The sequence below is a fragment of the Salvelinus alpinus genome, chromosome 19 (genome assembly GCF_045679555.1).
Source record: "Salvelinus alpinus chromosome 19, SLU_Salpinus.1, whole genome shotgun sequence".
In the NCBI taxonomy this organism is placed as follows: domain Eukaryota; kingdom Metazoa; phylum Chordata; class Actinopteri; order Salmoniformes; family Salmonidae; genus Salvelinus; species Salvelinus alpinus.
In genome coordinates this window covers 50,569,349-50,586,016 of record NC_092104.1, presented here as the reverse complement: position 1 = coordinate 50,586,016, position 16,668 = coordinate 50,569,349, and the positions used below count along the sequence as shown (strand labels likewise).

General features: G+C 44.6%; 1 protein-coding gene across 3 annotated transcripts in view; it reads left to right on the top strand.

Annotated features, from left to right (window-relative positions):
• LOC139545794 (glutamate receptor ionotropic, delta-2-like) overlaps positions 1-16,668 on the top strand; it is a 607,650-nt gene that overhangs the window by 588,505 nt on the left and 2,477 nt on the right. The window contains exons 15-16 of one of the 3 annotated variants that reach the window (XR_011669139.1): positions 8,123-8,363; positions 14,166-14,236. Coding sequence is in view for 2 of the 3 variants with exons in the window: in XM_071353973.1 (XP_071210074.1) it covers positions 8,123-8,363; positions 14,475-14,732 (499 nt within the window). In the remaining variant the exon portion in view is untranslated. Of the gene's footprint in view, positions 1-8,122; positions 8,364-14,165; positions 14,237-14,474; positions 16,667-16,668 lie in introns of those variants that run through there. The other 2 variants (XM_071353973.1, XM_071353972.1) reach the window with 2 other exon arrangements.

Sequence of the window (16,668 nt, the reverse complement as noted above, 5' to 3'; positions counted from 1 at the left end):
AAACACATAGTGGAAAAATAACTTTTATTCTATTTGGAAGTCACAGTGTGCTGTGAGTACACCAGATGCATAGGAGACAGATCTTAATAGTAGTTGCAATAGAATAAATACTTTTTTAATGTAAATAAAAACATGTCTTATTCTGTATATGCCACATGAGGTGAACATAGGGTGGCAGTTAAGAGTGTTGGGCCAGTAACCGAAAGGTCACTGGTTCGAATCCCCTAGCCGACTAGGTGAATAATCTGTCAATGTGCTCTTGAGCAAGGCGCTTAACCCTAGTCGGTCTGGATAAGAGCGTCTGCTAAATTACTAAAATGTAAATTAACAACTTGATGTGATATGTCTGTTTTGGAGCAAAATATGGCAATAATAGAGCAACATTTCCACAGAGATAAAACATACAGAAAAATGTTATCATATTACTCCAATTATTGCAGGAAAGCAGTGATAAACGACTAAGCTCTTAGGGTAGCTTTCCACATTGACCAATCTTCTTTGGCCACGATCTCAAGTATTTTGTTTACTCTAAAGTATAATCACTTTTTTTCCAGTTCTTTTCTTTTAAGCTACTAAAATGCATCCGTCGTATGTGTCTGTGTGCGTGTGACGGGGGGGGTTGGGTTAAAGAGCAAAACACATATTTCTGTGCACTGTAAGGGAAATAAAGGACAATGAAGTATTCTGAAATGTTGAAAAGCAAGCAAAAACCCATACTTGAAAAATCTTAGCACTTGGATGATTTCCGAGATTGATGGAATTGAATATGTTTGACGGAATTGCTGTCTGCATTTTGATAACCTTAGGTATCTCCCTCATTCCATTCCATTAGATTGAGTGCAATCCCTCTTTCCATTGTTTTCCTTTTCGGACCTGTCTTTGTCGGCGGCATAACAACTACAGTATCAATCGTCGAGCTCAAATCTCAGACCGACTTTGATTAATCAAGACGACATTTCTTCCAATATCGAATCAAATCAAAAATCAAATCAAATTGTATTTGTCACGAGCCTAATACAACAGGTGTAGAGCTTACTTATGCTTACTTACAAGCCCTTAACCAATGCAGTTTTAAGAAAAATACCTAAAAACATAAGAAATAAAGTAACAAGTGATTAAAGAGCAGCAGTAAAATAACAATAGCGAGGCAATATACAGGGGGTACTGGTACAGATTCGATGTGCGGGGGTCACTGGTTAGTTGAGATAATTGAGGTAATATATGCACGTGGGTAGAGTTATTAAACCTCTACCGACCCCCCCTCCCGGATCCGGGATCCTCTTCATCAGAAACGCTGACTAGCATAGCCTAGCCTAGCGCCACAGGGAATATCATATAATATAATTTCATGAAATCACAAGTCCAATACAGCAAATGAAAGATAAACATCTTGTGAATCCAGCCAACATGTCCGATTTTTAAAATGTTTTACAGCGAAAACACAACATATATTTATGTTAGCTCACCACAATAGCGCAACACACAACGCCATTTTTTCACCGCAAAGATAGCTTTCACAAAACCCACAAATAGAGATAAAATTAATCACTAACCTTTGAACAACTTCATCAGATGACAGTCTTATGACATCATGTTATACAATATATTTATGTTTTGTTCGAAAATGTGCATATTTATAGCTACAAATCTGGGTTTTACAACGCAGCCATGGTCACAAATGGCACCAAAACAGCCAGAATAATTACAGAGAGCAACGTGAAATACAGAAATACTCATCATAAAACTTTTATGAAAAATACATGTTGTACAGCAAATGAAAGATAAACTTCTTGTGAATCCAGCCTAACATGTCCGATTTTTTCAAAGTTTTACAGCGAAAACACAACATATATTTATGTTAGCTCACCACAATAGCCCAAAACACAACGCCATTTTTTCACCGCAAAGATAGCTTTCACAAAACCCACAAATGAATCACTAACCTTTGAACAACTTCATCAGATGACAGTCTTATAACATCATGTTATACAATACATTTATGTTTTGTTCGAAAATGTGCATATTTATAGCTACAAATCCTGGTTTTACATTGTGAACATGGCGCAAAAATGCTCCATAAAATTTTAGAGAGTCACGTAATCTAACATAAAAACTCATCATAAACTTTGCTGAAAAATACATGTTGGACATATAATTAAAGATACACTGGTTCTTAATGCAACCGCTGTGTTAGATTAAAAAAAAATAACTTTTGTAAAAAGCACAGCATACAATAATCTGAGACAGCGCTCAGCCATTCTCCGCCATGTTGGAGTCAACATATTCAACAAAAATACGAAATAACATCATAAATATTCTCTTACCTTTGATGAACTTTCATCAGAATGCAGTGCCAGGAATCCTTGTTCCATAATAAATCGTTGTTTTTTTTTAGAATGTCCATTTCTTTTATCGAATTAGCAACTTTGGCTAGCATAGTGGAGCTCACGTGTCCATGAAAGTTTGATGCATGGAACGAAAAATTCAAAAAGTCATAATAAAAGTCGAATAAACTGGTCAAACTCAGTTGAAAATCCATCTTTAGGATGTTTTTTCTCGTATGTATCCAATAACGTCCCAGACGGAGCATTTCTTCGTGTCTACCTAAGGCATTGCAGACAACGATATGGTACACCCAGGTGCGCAGCAAAATACTGCCAATATGGCTGACCTGTCACTCCAAAAGCTCTCATTCGGTCCCACATAAGGCTAGACACCTCATTCAACGTTCTACTGCCTGTTGACATCTAGTGGAAGGCGTATGAAGTGCATACATATCCATAAATACAAGGCAATTGAATAGGCGAAGCCCTTCACAGAGACCCATTTCAGAATATTCACTTCCTGTTTGGAAGTTTGCCTGCCAAATGAGTTCTGTTTTACTCACAGATATAATTCAAACAGTTTTAGAAACTTCAGAGTGTTTTCTATCCAATATTAATAATAATATGCATATCATATGATCTAGAACACAGTACGAGGCCGTTTAATTTGGGCACTATTTTTCCCCAAAGTGAAAATGGCGCCCCCTATTAAGAAGAAGTTTTAAAGTAACTAATGCATAGAAAATAACAGAGAGTAGCAGCAGCGTAAAAGAGGGGGGCATTGCTAGTAGTCCGGGTAGCCAATTGATTAGATGTTCAGGAGTCTTACAGCTTGGGACTAGAAGCTGTTTATAAGCCTCTTGGACCTAGACTTGGCGCTCTGGTACCACTTGCCATGCGGTAGCAGAGAGAACAGTTTATGACTAGGGTGGCTGGAGTCTTTGACAATTTTTTGGGCCTTCCTCTGACACTGCCTGGTATAGAGGTCCGGGATGGCAGGCAGCTTGGCCCCAGTGATGTACTGGGCCGTACGCACTACCCTCTGTAGTGCCTTGCGGTCGGAAGCCAAGCAGTTGCCATACCAGGCAGTGATGTAACCAGTCAGGATGCTCTCGATGGTACAGCTAGAAGCTTTTGAGGATCTGAGGACCCATGTCAAATCTTTTCAGTCTCCTGAGGGGGAATAGGTTTTGTTGTGCCCTCTTCACGACTGTCTTGGTGTGCTTGGACCATGTTAGTTTGTTGGTGATTTGGACACCAAGAAACTTGAAGCTCTCAACCTGCTCCACTACAGCCACGTCGATGAGAATGGGGGAGTGCTCGGTCCTGCTTTTCCTGTAGTCCACAATCATCTCCTTCATCTTGATCGCATTGAGGGAGAGTTGTTGCCCTGGCACCACATGGCCAGGTCTTTGACAACCTCCCTTTAGGCTGTCTTGTTGTTGTGATCAGGAACACCACTGTTGTGTCATCGGCAAACTTAATGATGGTGTTGGAGTCGTGCCTGGCCGTGCAGTCATGAGTGAACGGGGAGTACAGGAGGGGACTGAGCACGCACCCCTGAGGGGCCCCGTGTTAAGGATCAGCGTGGCGGATGTGCTGTTACCAACCCTTACCACCTCAGGAAGTCAGGAAGTCCAGGATCCAGTTGCAGAGGGAGGTGTTTAGTCCCAGGGTCCTTAGCTTATTGATGAGCTTTGAGGTCACTATGGTGTTGAACGCTGAGCTGTAGTCAATGAATAGCATTTTCACATAGGTGTTCCTTTTGTCCAGGTGTGAAAGGGCAGTGTGGAGTGCAATAGAGATTGCATCATCTGTGGATCTGTTTGGGCGGTATGCAAATTGGAGTGGGTATAGAGTTTCTGGGATAATGGTGTTGATGTGAGTCATGACCAACCTTTCAAAGCACTTCATGGCTACAGACGTGAGTGCTACGGGTCGTAAGTAATTTAGGCAGGTTACCTTAGTGTTCTTGGGCACAGGGACTATGGTGGTCTGCTTGAAACATGTTGGTATTACAGACTCTTGAAAATGTCAGTGAAGATACTTGCCAGTTGGTCAGCGCATGCTCGGAGTACATGTCCTGGTAATCCGTCTGGCCCTGCGGCCTTGTGAATGTTGACCTGTTTAAAGGTCTTACTCACATCGGCTGCGGAGAGCGTGATCACGCAGTCGTCCGGAACAGCTGGTGCTCTCATGCATGTTTCAGTGTTACTTGCCTCGAAGCGAGCATAGAAGTAATTTATCTCATCTGGTAGGCTCGTGTCACTGGGCAGCTCTCGGCTGTGCTTCCCTTTGTAGTACAATAATAGTTTGCAAGCCCTGCCACATCCGACGAGCGTCGGAGCCGGTGTAGTATGATTCAATCTTAGTCCTGTATTGATGCTTTGCTTGTTTGATGGGGAATAGCGGGATTTATTGTAAGCTTCCGAGTTAGATTCCCGCTCCTTGAAAGCGGCAGCTCTACCCTTTAGCTCAGTGCGGATGTTGCCTGTAATCCATAGTGCCTGCATCGGTCTGTAGTGGTATGTAGACAGCTACGAAAAATACAGATGAAAACTCTCTAGGTAGATAGTATGGTCTACAGCTTATCAAGTCTCTGTTTCTGATTGGACGTTTCACTAGCATGTATTCCTCTTTTTCATTCCATCTGAGCCAACATCTGAGTCATCTGTTATGTGGGCCTTATCTAAATAAGATCCCTTAGTCTCGCAACAGTGATCCCAAATCAGACCTTACGATTCTATATGTGCCTATGTAGCAGAGGTTAAAGAGGTTAAAATAATGTCTATATTAGAGAATTCTATGTTATTGAAATGAGATATGCACCTCTGCTATTATTCATTTTCTAATTATGTAAACTACCTTTACACTACATTTGCATTTGAGATACTTTGGCAGCATTTTGTATTTGTTATACTTTGTAGAGGCACAGTCAAAGATAAGTGTTGTCATTCAAGTCACTCGTGTGTCTTTGTCCGTGTGTGTGTGTGTGTGTGTGTGCTGTTCATTTTTTCCCCTGCGATTCCGCAAGCCACACCTCTGAAATATAGTTCTGTAAATGAACAGAAGGCTCCAATCAACCTTTGAGGGTTTTTATTGGATGTCATTGTTAATTTGCTTAGCTGGACAGCATAACATCATTAGAGAAAAGTAATAACACTCTGCTACAAAACATATTCATATTTCTTATAATTATTTTGACAGGTTAATACAGCTGTCAGTCTGTGGCATCATTATTTGTCCGATATTGCCCTCTAGTGTTTGAGGACCATTCAAACATCTGCAGAGAATCAGGGTGAATCTCATGTATTTTTTTATTCCTAGTGTCCTCCCTCGCATTGGAGGAGAAGAGTCAAGGTTTCTTCTCTGACCTTCAATGTGTTTTGAGAATGAGGTGAAGAGAGAGGATGCGAGGAATCCAGGAAATACAATTGAGATTCACCCCTCAGATCATCATACAATGTGAATGACATGGATCATACTCAGTGCTTGCCTTTGAATAGAAAAACCTTATTTTAGTCTAGCCAGAGTCATATATATGGCATGGACTCTACAAGGTGTCGAAAGCGTTCCACGGGGATGCTGGCCCATGTTGACTCCAATGCTTCCCACAGTTGTGTCAAATTGGCTGGGTGTCCTTTGGGTGGTGAACCATTCTTGATACACATTGGAAAATGTTGAGTGTGAAAAACCCAGCAGTGTTGCAGTTCTTGACACACACAAACTGGTGCGCCTGGCACCTACTACCATACCCCGTTCAAAGTTACTTAAATATTTGGTCTTGCCCATTCACTTTCTGAATGGCACACACACAGTCCATGTCTCAATTGTCTGAAGGTTTAAAAATCCTTCTTTAACCTGTCTCCTCACCTTCATCTCCACTGATTGAAGTGGATTTAAGTGACATGAGTAAGGGATCATAGCTTTCACCTGGTCAGTCTATGTTTTGTACTCTCAGTTTGTATGCCTCTGTCTAGACTGAAACAAGGTTGTTGTATTCCTGGCACCACTCCGCCAGGGCCCTCACCAACTCCTTGTAGGCTGTTTTGTTGTTGTTGGTAATCAGGCCCACCACTGTTGTGTCGTTTGCAAACTTGATGATTGAGTTGGAGACGTGCATGGCCTAGCAGTCATGGGTGAACAGGGAGTACAGGAGGGGGCTGAGCATGCACCCATGTGGGGCTCCTGTGTTGAGGATCAGCGTAGCTGCACAGGGCCCGGGTTCAGACCCAGGGCCCCAAGCTTAGTGATGAGCTTGGAGGGCATTATGGTGTTGAAAGCTGAGCTGTAGTCAATGAACATCATTCTTACATAGGGATTCCTCTTGTCCAGATGGAATACGACAGTGTGCAGGGCGATGATACCATCAGTGGATCTGCTGTATGCAAATTGTAGTGGGTCTAGGGTGTCTGGTAAGGTGGAGGTTAGATGATCCTTAACTAGCCTCTTAAAGCACTTAATGATGACAGAAGTGAGTGCTACGGGGCGATAGTCATTTAGTTCAGTTACCTTTGCTTTCTTGGGTACAGGAACAATGGTGGACATCTTGAAGCAAGTGGGGAAAACAGACTGGGAAAGGGAGAGATGGAATATGTCCTTTAACAGTCCAGCCAGCTGGTCTGCACATGTTCTGAATTACTATTGCAATTTAACGTTAGAATGTTGCAAAACGAGTGACCTAAGCAACTTTGAGCGTGTTATGATCGTCGGTGCCAGGCGTATCTCAGAAATGTCCGGCCTCCTGGGCTTTTAACGCACGACAGTGTCTAGGGTTTACAGAGAATGGTGCAATTAACAAAAAACATCCAGTCAGCGGCAGTCCTGTGGGCGAAAACAGCTCGTGATGAGAGAGGTCAAAGGAGAATGTGAAGAATTGTGCAAGCTAACAGGTGGGCCACAAACAGGCAAATATATATATTTTTAATTTAACTAGGCAAGTCAGTTAAGAACTAATTCTTATTTACAATGACGGCCTACCGGGGAACAGTGGGTTAACTGCCTTGTTCAGAACAGATTTGGACTTTGTCAGCTCAGGAATTTGATCCAGCAACCATTCAGTTACTGACCCAACGCTCTAACCACTAGGCTGCCTAGCGGCGCAGTACAACAGTGGTGTGCAGAATGGCATCTCGGAAACGCACAACTCGTCAGTCCTTGTCATGAATGGGCTATTGCAGCAGACACCACACCGGGTTCCACTCCGATCAGCTGGAAACAAGAAGAAGTGGCTCCAGTGGGCACGCGACACTGGACAATTGAGTGGAAAAACATTGCCTGGTCCGATGAATCCCGGTTCCTGTTGCCTCATGCTGATGATAGTCAGGATTTGGCGTAAGCAGCATGAGTCCATGGCCCCATCCTGCCTGGTGTCAACTGTACCGGCTGGTGGTGGTGGTGGTGTAATGGTGTGGGAAATGTTTTCCTGGCACACGTTAGGTCCCTTGAGCAGCATGTTGCATGTCACACCTTGTGTCCCGGAGGGGGGTCCGACCCAGTACTAGATGGGTGTACCTAATAAATATGTCTCTGAGTCTAAGCTACTTACTCATCAGGGGAAGTAGATTATAACCTACATCCTGAAGAAAATGTGATGCAGTCCAATCTGAATGAAATGTAGATTTTGCCCTATTCCAGTATACACCTGCAGACAATAACACATCTGTACTCAATTTGTTTGTGTGTGTGTTTGTGTGTTTTTGTGTGTGTATCTGTGTGGGCGCATCCGTCTGTCTGTCCGTGCGTGCATGTGCGCGTGTATGTGCATCTATCTGTGTGTGTTTGTGTGTGTGTGTCAGGATCCTGGAGCTGCAGCAGAACGGGGACATGGATATCCTGAAGCTGAAGTGGTGGCCACGGGACAGCCCGTGTGACCTGTACTCTGCGGTGCACACCAAACACCGCGGCAGCGCCCTGGACATCCACAGCTTTGCCGGCGTGTTCTGCGTGCTGGCGGCGGGTGTGGTGGTCTCCTGTCTCATCGCCATGGTGGAGACCTGGTGGACAAGGAGGAAGGGCTCACGAGTCCCCTCCAAAGAGGTGAGGAGCTGGGGGAGGCCAGGGTGGTTGTGGGGGTCTGTGTCTGGGGGTCTCGGTAACACTTGACTTGAACACTCTGTTTTCCGGATGTACAGTGGGGAGAACAAGTATTTGATACACTGCCGATTTTGCAGGTTTTCCTACTTACAAAGCATGTAGAGGTCTGTAATTTTTATCATAGGTACACTTAAACTGTGAGAGACGGAATCTAAAACAAAAATCCTGAATATCACATTGTATGATTTTTAAGTAATTAATTAGCAATTAGCACACATACTGTATATGAGGGGGGGTAAAGATAAGGTATTTTTATTGCCACATATATATGGCCGTATAAAGACAGCCTATGGGATTGCTCCAGCATGCTCTAACCCAGACAGAGACAGGTACCAGAAATCAGTGCAGGCATTTCTAACAAACTGGTTCATTTTCTTCCTCGTGGCCCTCAAATAAGGACCATTCTGCCAAAAGCCCAATTTAGACAGGCCCACTAGGCTAAAGATGGACCAGTCCATCTGGCATTTGTGTCTCTGTCCAGTCCATTTTCGGGACAGAGAAATAAATCCAGACTCTTGTGTTAACAACACCACAGAGTCATAGAGAAGAAGCCGCACCAGCTTGAAACAGAAACGTATCCAATGTTAAAGGGCTGTATTGAATTCTGATATCCCCTGTACATTTGATTGCTAACACAAATGATTGTGCTATGCATGGCTGTACCTTGTCTCTCCTATCTTTCTTTCTGTCGTATCTCTTCTTCCACTCGTCCACCTAATGAGCAGGTAGGCATAGCCAAGGCGTTTTTGTCACTTCCAGAGCCAAGCACAGTGGTTGTGGAAATGATTGTCCCCGAGTCTCGAGGACTGTGACATCCCACTCGGCAAAGCTGATGTGAAATGCAAATGTACTAACGAGCAGAGAGTAATGCAATTATGGAAAATAAATATTGTCATGCCCAGTTTAGTGTTCATTAGTCATGTATAAATTAGAATCACAAATTAAATCAAGCCATGGAGTGGCACTAATTTAGGAGAATTTATTTGAAAATGCATTTTGTAATAAAGCAAAGTAAATCTTAGAATGAGGGTCAGTTTACCGCTAAAATAATAGTTTACTCCATTAACATTATACATTTTTTTTATTTCACATTTAATTTCCTATGTTGCCGAGATCCCTCTCAACCCACCTATCAAGCCACAACCAACCATGCACACACCCTCATCAATAACCCCTCTGCCATGCTCTCCTCTCCTTCCCTTCCCACCTCTCCTATCCCCTCCTATTCTGTCCTCTCAGCTGGTGTCTGTGTGTTGTTGACTGGGTCACGACATCATAGCCACGCCACAGGAAGCCGGGTGCTCAACAGAATGCCTGTTTCATCTCTTCAGCTCGGCAATAATGAAAGCTTTTGATCAAGGCAGCGAGGCCTGTGTCGTCTCAAGTCTGTTCCCCATCATAGCACCCCACCCCAGCTTTCTATCCCCCTCTACCCCCTACCCATGACCCCCTGCACTCACAACAGCTTTCATGTGTCAGGTTAACTAGTGAGCCTGTCTGGCCAGTGGTCATATACAAAGAATCCCAGTAGCCCCCTGCCATCTTTATTAACCTTCAATACAAGGACCCTGACTGACCAGTGTGTCGGTGCCTGGGGTTCAAGGTCTTTGTAATGGAGAGCGTTGAGAAATCAATGTGAGTATCACATCACTTAATTTAGCACTCAAATAGTCCTATCAAAATTGCCCTTTACTTTGGTTAGGTACTGCATGGATATTGGTTGCATTTGTTTAAATGCTGTATTTGCATGGTATTGATTTTAAAGAGTGAGTTTTGTCAAAAGCTGGGTAGTAGTGATCTGTTGCGAGCCCTCGTCCTCTTTGAATATTGAACTGATTTGGCTAATTCACATAAAACTGGACCTAAAACTGGACCTAGAGTGCTGCATTATAAACTTTGAACTTCATACCATTTACGGAATCCAAGAGTTGTTGGGGTAGCCTAAAGCTGCCATGGTGAAAGTAGTGGTGTCTTAGCCATGTTGTTTAGTTGAGCCCTACACTTCACCCTGCCCATGGCCCACAGCGACGCTGGTGACTGTGGTTACGGACCGTGGTTACGGTCGGCAGGGTAGTGGTGGTGAGGTCACATCCTGCTGGGCCCGGTGCAGTGTGTCAGAGTTACCCAGTGTGTCTGCAGTCAAGAGGATATCACTAGGAGCCATCAGCTTCCTCAATATACTGCACTACTGCCCTTTCTCATTAGGAATAGCCCTTCCCTCCGGTCCTCAATATAGGCTTCGTCCCAAATGGAACCCTATTTCCTTTATAGTGCACTACTTTCGACCAGGGCTTGAAACCATACGGTCAAAAGTAGTGCACTATGTACTGTAAGGAATGCTCCCTAGCTCTCTCACACACAGACAGACATACAACAAGCTTACAGCGTCCATACAAGCATACACAGACCAACAAACACTGAGGAATGTCACAGCTGCTATCAGTAGTATGATATCAATCGCGTTAGGCTTGTCGCAATTAAGCTAGTGTTCCTCTTTGAATGAAACCTGTACTTTGCACCTGTACTGACCTCGCCTTCTGGATGATAGCGGGGTGAACAGGCAGTGGCTCGGTGGTTGATGTCCTTGATGATCTTTTTGGCCTTCCTGTGACATCTGGTGCTGTAGGTGTCCTGGAGGGTGGGCAGTTTGCCCCTGGTAATGCATTCGGCAGACCGCACCACCCTCTGGAGAGCCTTGCGGTTGCGGGCGGTGCAGTTGCATACCAGTGATGATACAGCCCGACAGGATGCTTTCAATTGTGGATCTGTAAAATTTTGTGAGGGTTTTAGGTGACAAGCCAAATTCTTTAGCCTCCTGAGGATGAAGAGGCTCTGTTGCGCCTTTTTCACAACACTGTCTGTGTGGGTGGTCCATTTCAGTTTGTTAGTGATGTACAGTCGTGGCCAAAAGTTTTGAGAATGACACAAATATTAATTTTCACAAAGTCTGCTGCCCTAGTGTCTTTAGATATGTTTGTCAGATGTTATTATGGAATACTGAAGTATCAAAGGCTTTTACTGACAATTACATGAAGTTGATGCAAAGAGTCAATATTTGCAGTGTTGACCCTTCTTTTTCAAGACCTCTGGCTTGGCATGCTGTCAATTAACTTCTGGGCCACATCCTGACTGATGGAAGCCCATTCTTGCATAATCAGTGCTTGGAGTTTGTGGGTTTTTGTTTGTCCACCCGCTTCTTGAGGATTGACCACAAGTTCTCAATGGGATTAAGGTCTGGGGAGTTTCCTGGCCATGGACCCAAAATATCGATGTTCTGTTCCCCGAGCCACTTAGTTATCACTTTTGCCTTATGGCAAGGTGCTCCATCATGCTGGAAAAGGCATTGTTCGTCACCAAACTGTTCCTGGATGGTTGGGAGAAGTTGCTCTCGGAGGATGTGTTGGTACCATTCTTTATTCATGGCTGTGTTCTTAGGCAAAATTGTGAGTGACCCCACTCCCTTGGCTGAGACGCAACCTCACACATGAATGGTCTCAGGATGCTTTACTGTTGGCATGACACAGGACTGATGGTAGAGCTCACCTTGTCTTCTCTGGACAAGCTTTTTTCCGGATACCCCAAACAATCGGAATGGTGATTCATCAGAGAAAATGACTTTACCCCAGTCCTCAGCATTCCAATCCCTGTACCTTTTGCAGAATATCAGTCTGTCCCTGATGTTTTTCCTGGAGAGAAGTGGCTTCTTTGTTGCCCTTCTTGACACCAGGCCATCCTCCAAAAGTCTTCGCCTCACTGTGCGTGCAGATGCACTCACACCTGCCTGCTGCCATTCCTGAGCAAGCTCTGTACTGGTGGTGCCCCGATCCCGCAGCTGAATCAACTTTAGGAGACTTTCCTGGTGTTTGCTGGACTTTCTTGGGCGCCCTGAAGCCTTCTTCACAACAATTGAACCGCTCTCTTCGAAGTTCCTGATGATCCGATAAATGGTTGATTTAGGTGCAATCTTACTGTCAGCAATATCCTTGCCTGTGAAGCCCTTTTTGTGCAAAGCAATGATGACGGCACGTGTTTCCTTGCAGGTAACCATGGTTGGCAGAGGAAGAACAATGATTCCAAGCACCACCCTCTGTTTGAAGCTTCCAGTCTGTTATTCGAACTCAATCAGCATGACAGAGTGATCTCCAGCCTTGTCCTCGTCAACACTCACACCTGTGGTAATGAGAGAATCACTGACATGATGTCAGCGGGTCCTTTTGTGGCAGGGCTGAAATGCAGTGGAAATGTTTTGGGGGATTCAGTTAATTTGCATGGCAAAGATGGACTTTGCAATTAATTGCAATTCATCTGATCACTCATCATAATATTCTGGAGTATATGCAAATTGCCATCATACAAACTGAGGCAGCAGACTTTGTGAAAATTTCTATTTGTGTCATTCTCAAAACTTTTGGCCACGACTGTATATGCCAAGGAACTTGAAGCTTTCCACCTACTCCGCCGCGGTCCCGTCGATGTAGATAGGGGGGTGCACCCTCCGCTGTCTCCTGAAGTCCACGACCATCTCCTTTGTTATGTTGACGTTGAGTGAGAGGTTGTTTTCCAGGCACCACACTCCCAGAGCCCTCACCTCCTCCCTGTAGGCTGTCTCTCCCTGTAAGCTGTCCCATTTGTTGTCCGTTTTGCATAACACCTCGATGATTTCCAGTACTTCCATTCTCCTTTTCCTTCATCAGTTGCAATCAGAAAAATGTGTCACCTAAAGATTCAACAATAGAAAAAATCATAATAATGTATTATTACTCTATGGGAACAAACACACACACACACTCACGGTCCACAAAAACACAGCTCCCACTGAGCTCCAACCCAAAGCCACGTTAGCTGCCTGGGGACGAGCTGCGTTTGTATCTCTGTTTTCCTCCTGGTACATGAATGCTGCATTCTGTTCATCCCAATGTGTTAGACGCCTGTCCCTGTTCAGGCCTCTGCTTCTATGTGATCACTGTTAGTGTTTCTGTATTGCGTCTCTGTGCTGTGTATTGTTGTATTGTTGACACGGTGATGAGGTCACACACTCCAATGAGGCTTTACTAAACTCTACCCTCCAAGCAGATATATGATTTGGGTATTGGGGGTCTCATAATTAAATGAAAGCATTTCAATCCTTCAATGTTGCAGGATTCATTTCCAACACAAACAGATTGCCAGATGCATTTTGACATATCTAGCACATACATTAATTAGTTCATGTTAGTGTTGGGATAGGTCCCTTGCTCATAGGCACAAGAGTAATATAGGCTACACACAGTATGGCCAACTCTGTCTTTTAACCAGTTTAGTTAAGTTTATTAGGATCCCTATTAGCTGTTACTCATTCAGCAGCTACTCTTCCTGGGATCCACACAAAACGTAAAATACATGACACAGTACAGGGCAGTTATAGAATAGCACAAAGGCAATACTACATTAAATCCTTATCCTCTGTCCACCAATGCATCTCCTTTGCTGCTATATTGTATGACTGTGTTTCTGTGGCTGTATACATGTACCACAGATGTTGATGTTACTTGGAGTCGTTTGGGTGGTGGGTGGTGGGTGGTGGATCTGTCTTGCTATATACAGTGTGTAATGATAAAGGAAGAGAGGGTGGCTAAGGAGTATTGGACACTACACACAATGGACGGCCACTTGGTTCACAATACTGAGCACAAAATGTTTGATCATGTCTGATTTACTGTCCCTGCTGGCTGAAAGCTCTCATTCCCTTTTGGTTTTGTTTTGTAGATAAGTACACTGTGTTGAGGGTAAAGCGGGCGAGGGAGAGCAATACAAAATGCCATTTTTCACCCTTCCAGGTATATCTTCGAAGGCTCCTCCTCGGACGTAAAAAAAAAAAAAAAACACCGAGTGTGTGTGTGTGTGTTTGTATGGGCTGACTGTGCTGTCTTTTCTACTCACCCCCGCCTCTCCTCCGACAAAATCCCTCCTTCATCCTCCCATTTGCCTGCTCTCATCCTTTCTCTGTCCGTCTGTACGTCTGTCTGCCACTGTCTCTCTGTCCTTGCACAAACACCCACAAACACACATACACAGACACAGGCCGATGGCACTTCCGCCAGGCAAGCTGAACCGTGCCACCACCAACATGACACCCATCACGACATCCCCCTCACCACTCTCAGGACTGCCTCCTCCACCCATTATCCCCAGTCACCCGCATGCTGTGACCTCCCATGTGCCTTGATCGTCCAGCACAGGGTCGAACCCAACGACGAGCCCTCCCAACTCGTCCCTAAAATAAGAATGACCTCTTTCGCTGCCTCTCCTCCCACCTCCAGGGTATACCTATGACAGAAGCTTTAAATAGGAGCGGATGCTGTGAGATTCTTGTTAGAGCGAACTCAAACCATTCGGTTGTGGGAATACAACCCAGATTGTCATACTTATTGCTTTTCTGCTGACAACAACAGAACTATTGCATTGATGACATTTCTAGTCACTGGCACTGCCTGCCAATATGTGAGCTATGATGCCTTTCCTCCACTAGAGGGCTTGCAGCATGCTCTCGCCGACCAAGCATAATACGGTTTAGTGTGCAGTCATGTAATGGGTTAACAGGTGCATGTTACGCTGTATTAGAAATGCATGTTTAGCTAAGGTCTGCAGTGCGGATCTGCACATTTCAATTCATATGAATGAAAGTGAGCCACTCTAACGTGAATGAATTCCCCCCCAAAATGGAAGCCTACACATCTGATTGAAACAGAGGCCATTCGCTTAGAACACTTATTAACTCTGTCTTATATTTTGCTTTGTGTGTTAGCAAAGTGCTGCTACACATGACACTCTTCAGTTGATCCAACAGGCCGGTCCTCTCGTCGTACGGTAGTTACCCATAAGGTAACCTGGCTCTAGCAGTCAACTGACTGGCCCTCTGTCACTCACTGTTTTTCTCTCGCCACCTCCTTCCTCGTTCCTTTACTTTCAACCACCCCTCCTTCCTCAATCCCCCACTGCTGGGTGTGTGGCATGACCAGATCACCACAAACAGTACCCCCTCCTGCCCCCTCCCCCTCTGAGACGGAGAGGGTAACCGGGGCAAGACCCCCCTCCACTCCACATGGTCAGTAGCTCTGTCAGTGACTCTGTGTCTGTACCCACCACCGGGGATGCCCTCTCCCAAAATGGAGTAAGCGCTATGTGTTCCCTCCACCTCCATCCAACGGTACCCCACTCCCTGTTCCCCCACAAGGGACACAATCATCTTGCATCTTTCCTCTCAGCACAAGCATGAAACCCCCTCTCTGAGTGTGACCATCACAAAGATGTGAACCAATCATTTTATGTGGATGTAGTAGTGCTATTTATATGTCTGTATCACACATTTTTTTTTACAAATCTAGTTTTTGTTCAAGATGAACATATGGGAAAGATGGGTAAAACCCCTTTCCCCTCTAACTGTATTCACAAAACCAATCATTAAATACATGTAGCTACCTTGCACTTTAACTAGTGTGTAGATGTAAGCATCTGCACACATTTTTAATGCCTACGCAACAACGTGGCAAAAAAAATTACTGAATCCTAATCTGACCGTTGTGTCGCATTTGTAATCTATTTTCTAATTAATAAGACCATATTAATGCTTGATTGGTTGTTCGGCATGGCATGCTCAAATCTAACAGCACGTTGCCTTTAGCGGTGTGTGTGTTTGGATTCCAGAGGAGCTGTAGACCCTGTAGATATATGTCTGTTTGTGTGTTCTCCTTACTGCAGCTCAGACTTCTCTGTCCCTACCTACCTCTCCTTACCTTACCTCCTTACCTTACCCCACCTATCCCTTTCGGCCCACCTACCCCACCTATCCCTTTCGGCCCATCACTTCAATCCCATCTCACTCTTACTTCATCTCACTGTCACTCCATCTTTGTCTATTTTCCTCTGTGTTCACCAATCTCTATTGGTCTCTTCTCCTCCTCGCTCATCAATCCTCGTTTCCTCCTTCTCTCCTCTGACTTTTCCCCCCTGATCTCCCTCAATGGATGTCCTCACTACTCCTCAATCGACAACCATACTCATGCACTTTTCCCTCTTCAATCACCTCACCGTTCCGTCACTCCGCTCTGTCCTCCCCTTTCTCCTTTCCTACTTTTCTCCCTTAACAACCTTCACTCCTTTTCCTCTCCCTCTTCCTTCTCCCCCTTTTATCCTCACTCTCCTTTGACCCTGTCCTCCGCCACCTCTCTCTCTCCCCTCGCCCCCTTTCCTGCGCACCCTGTCCCCCCCT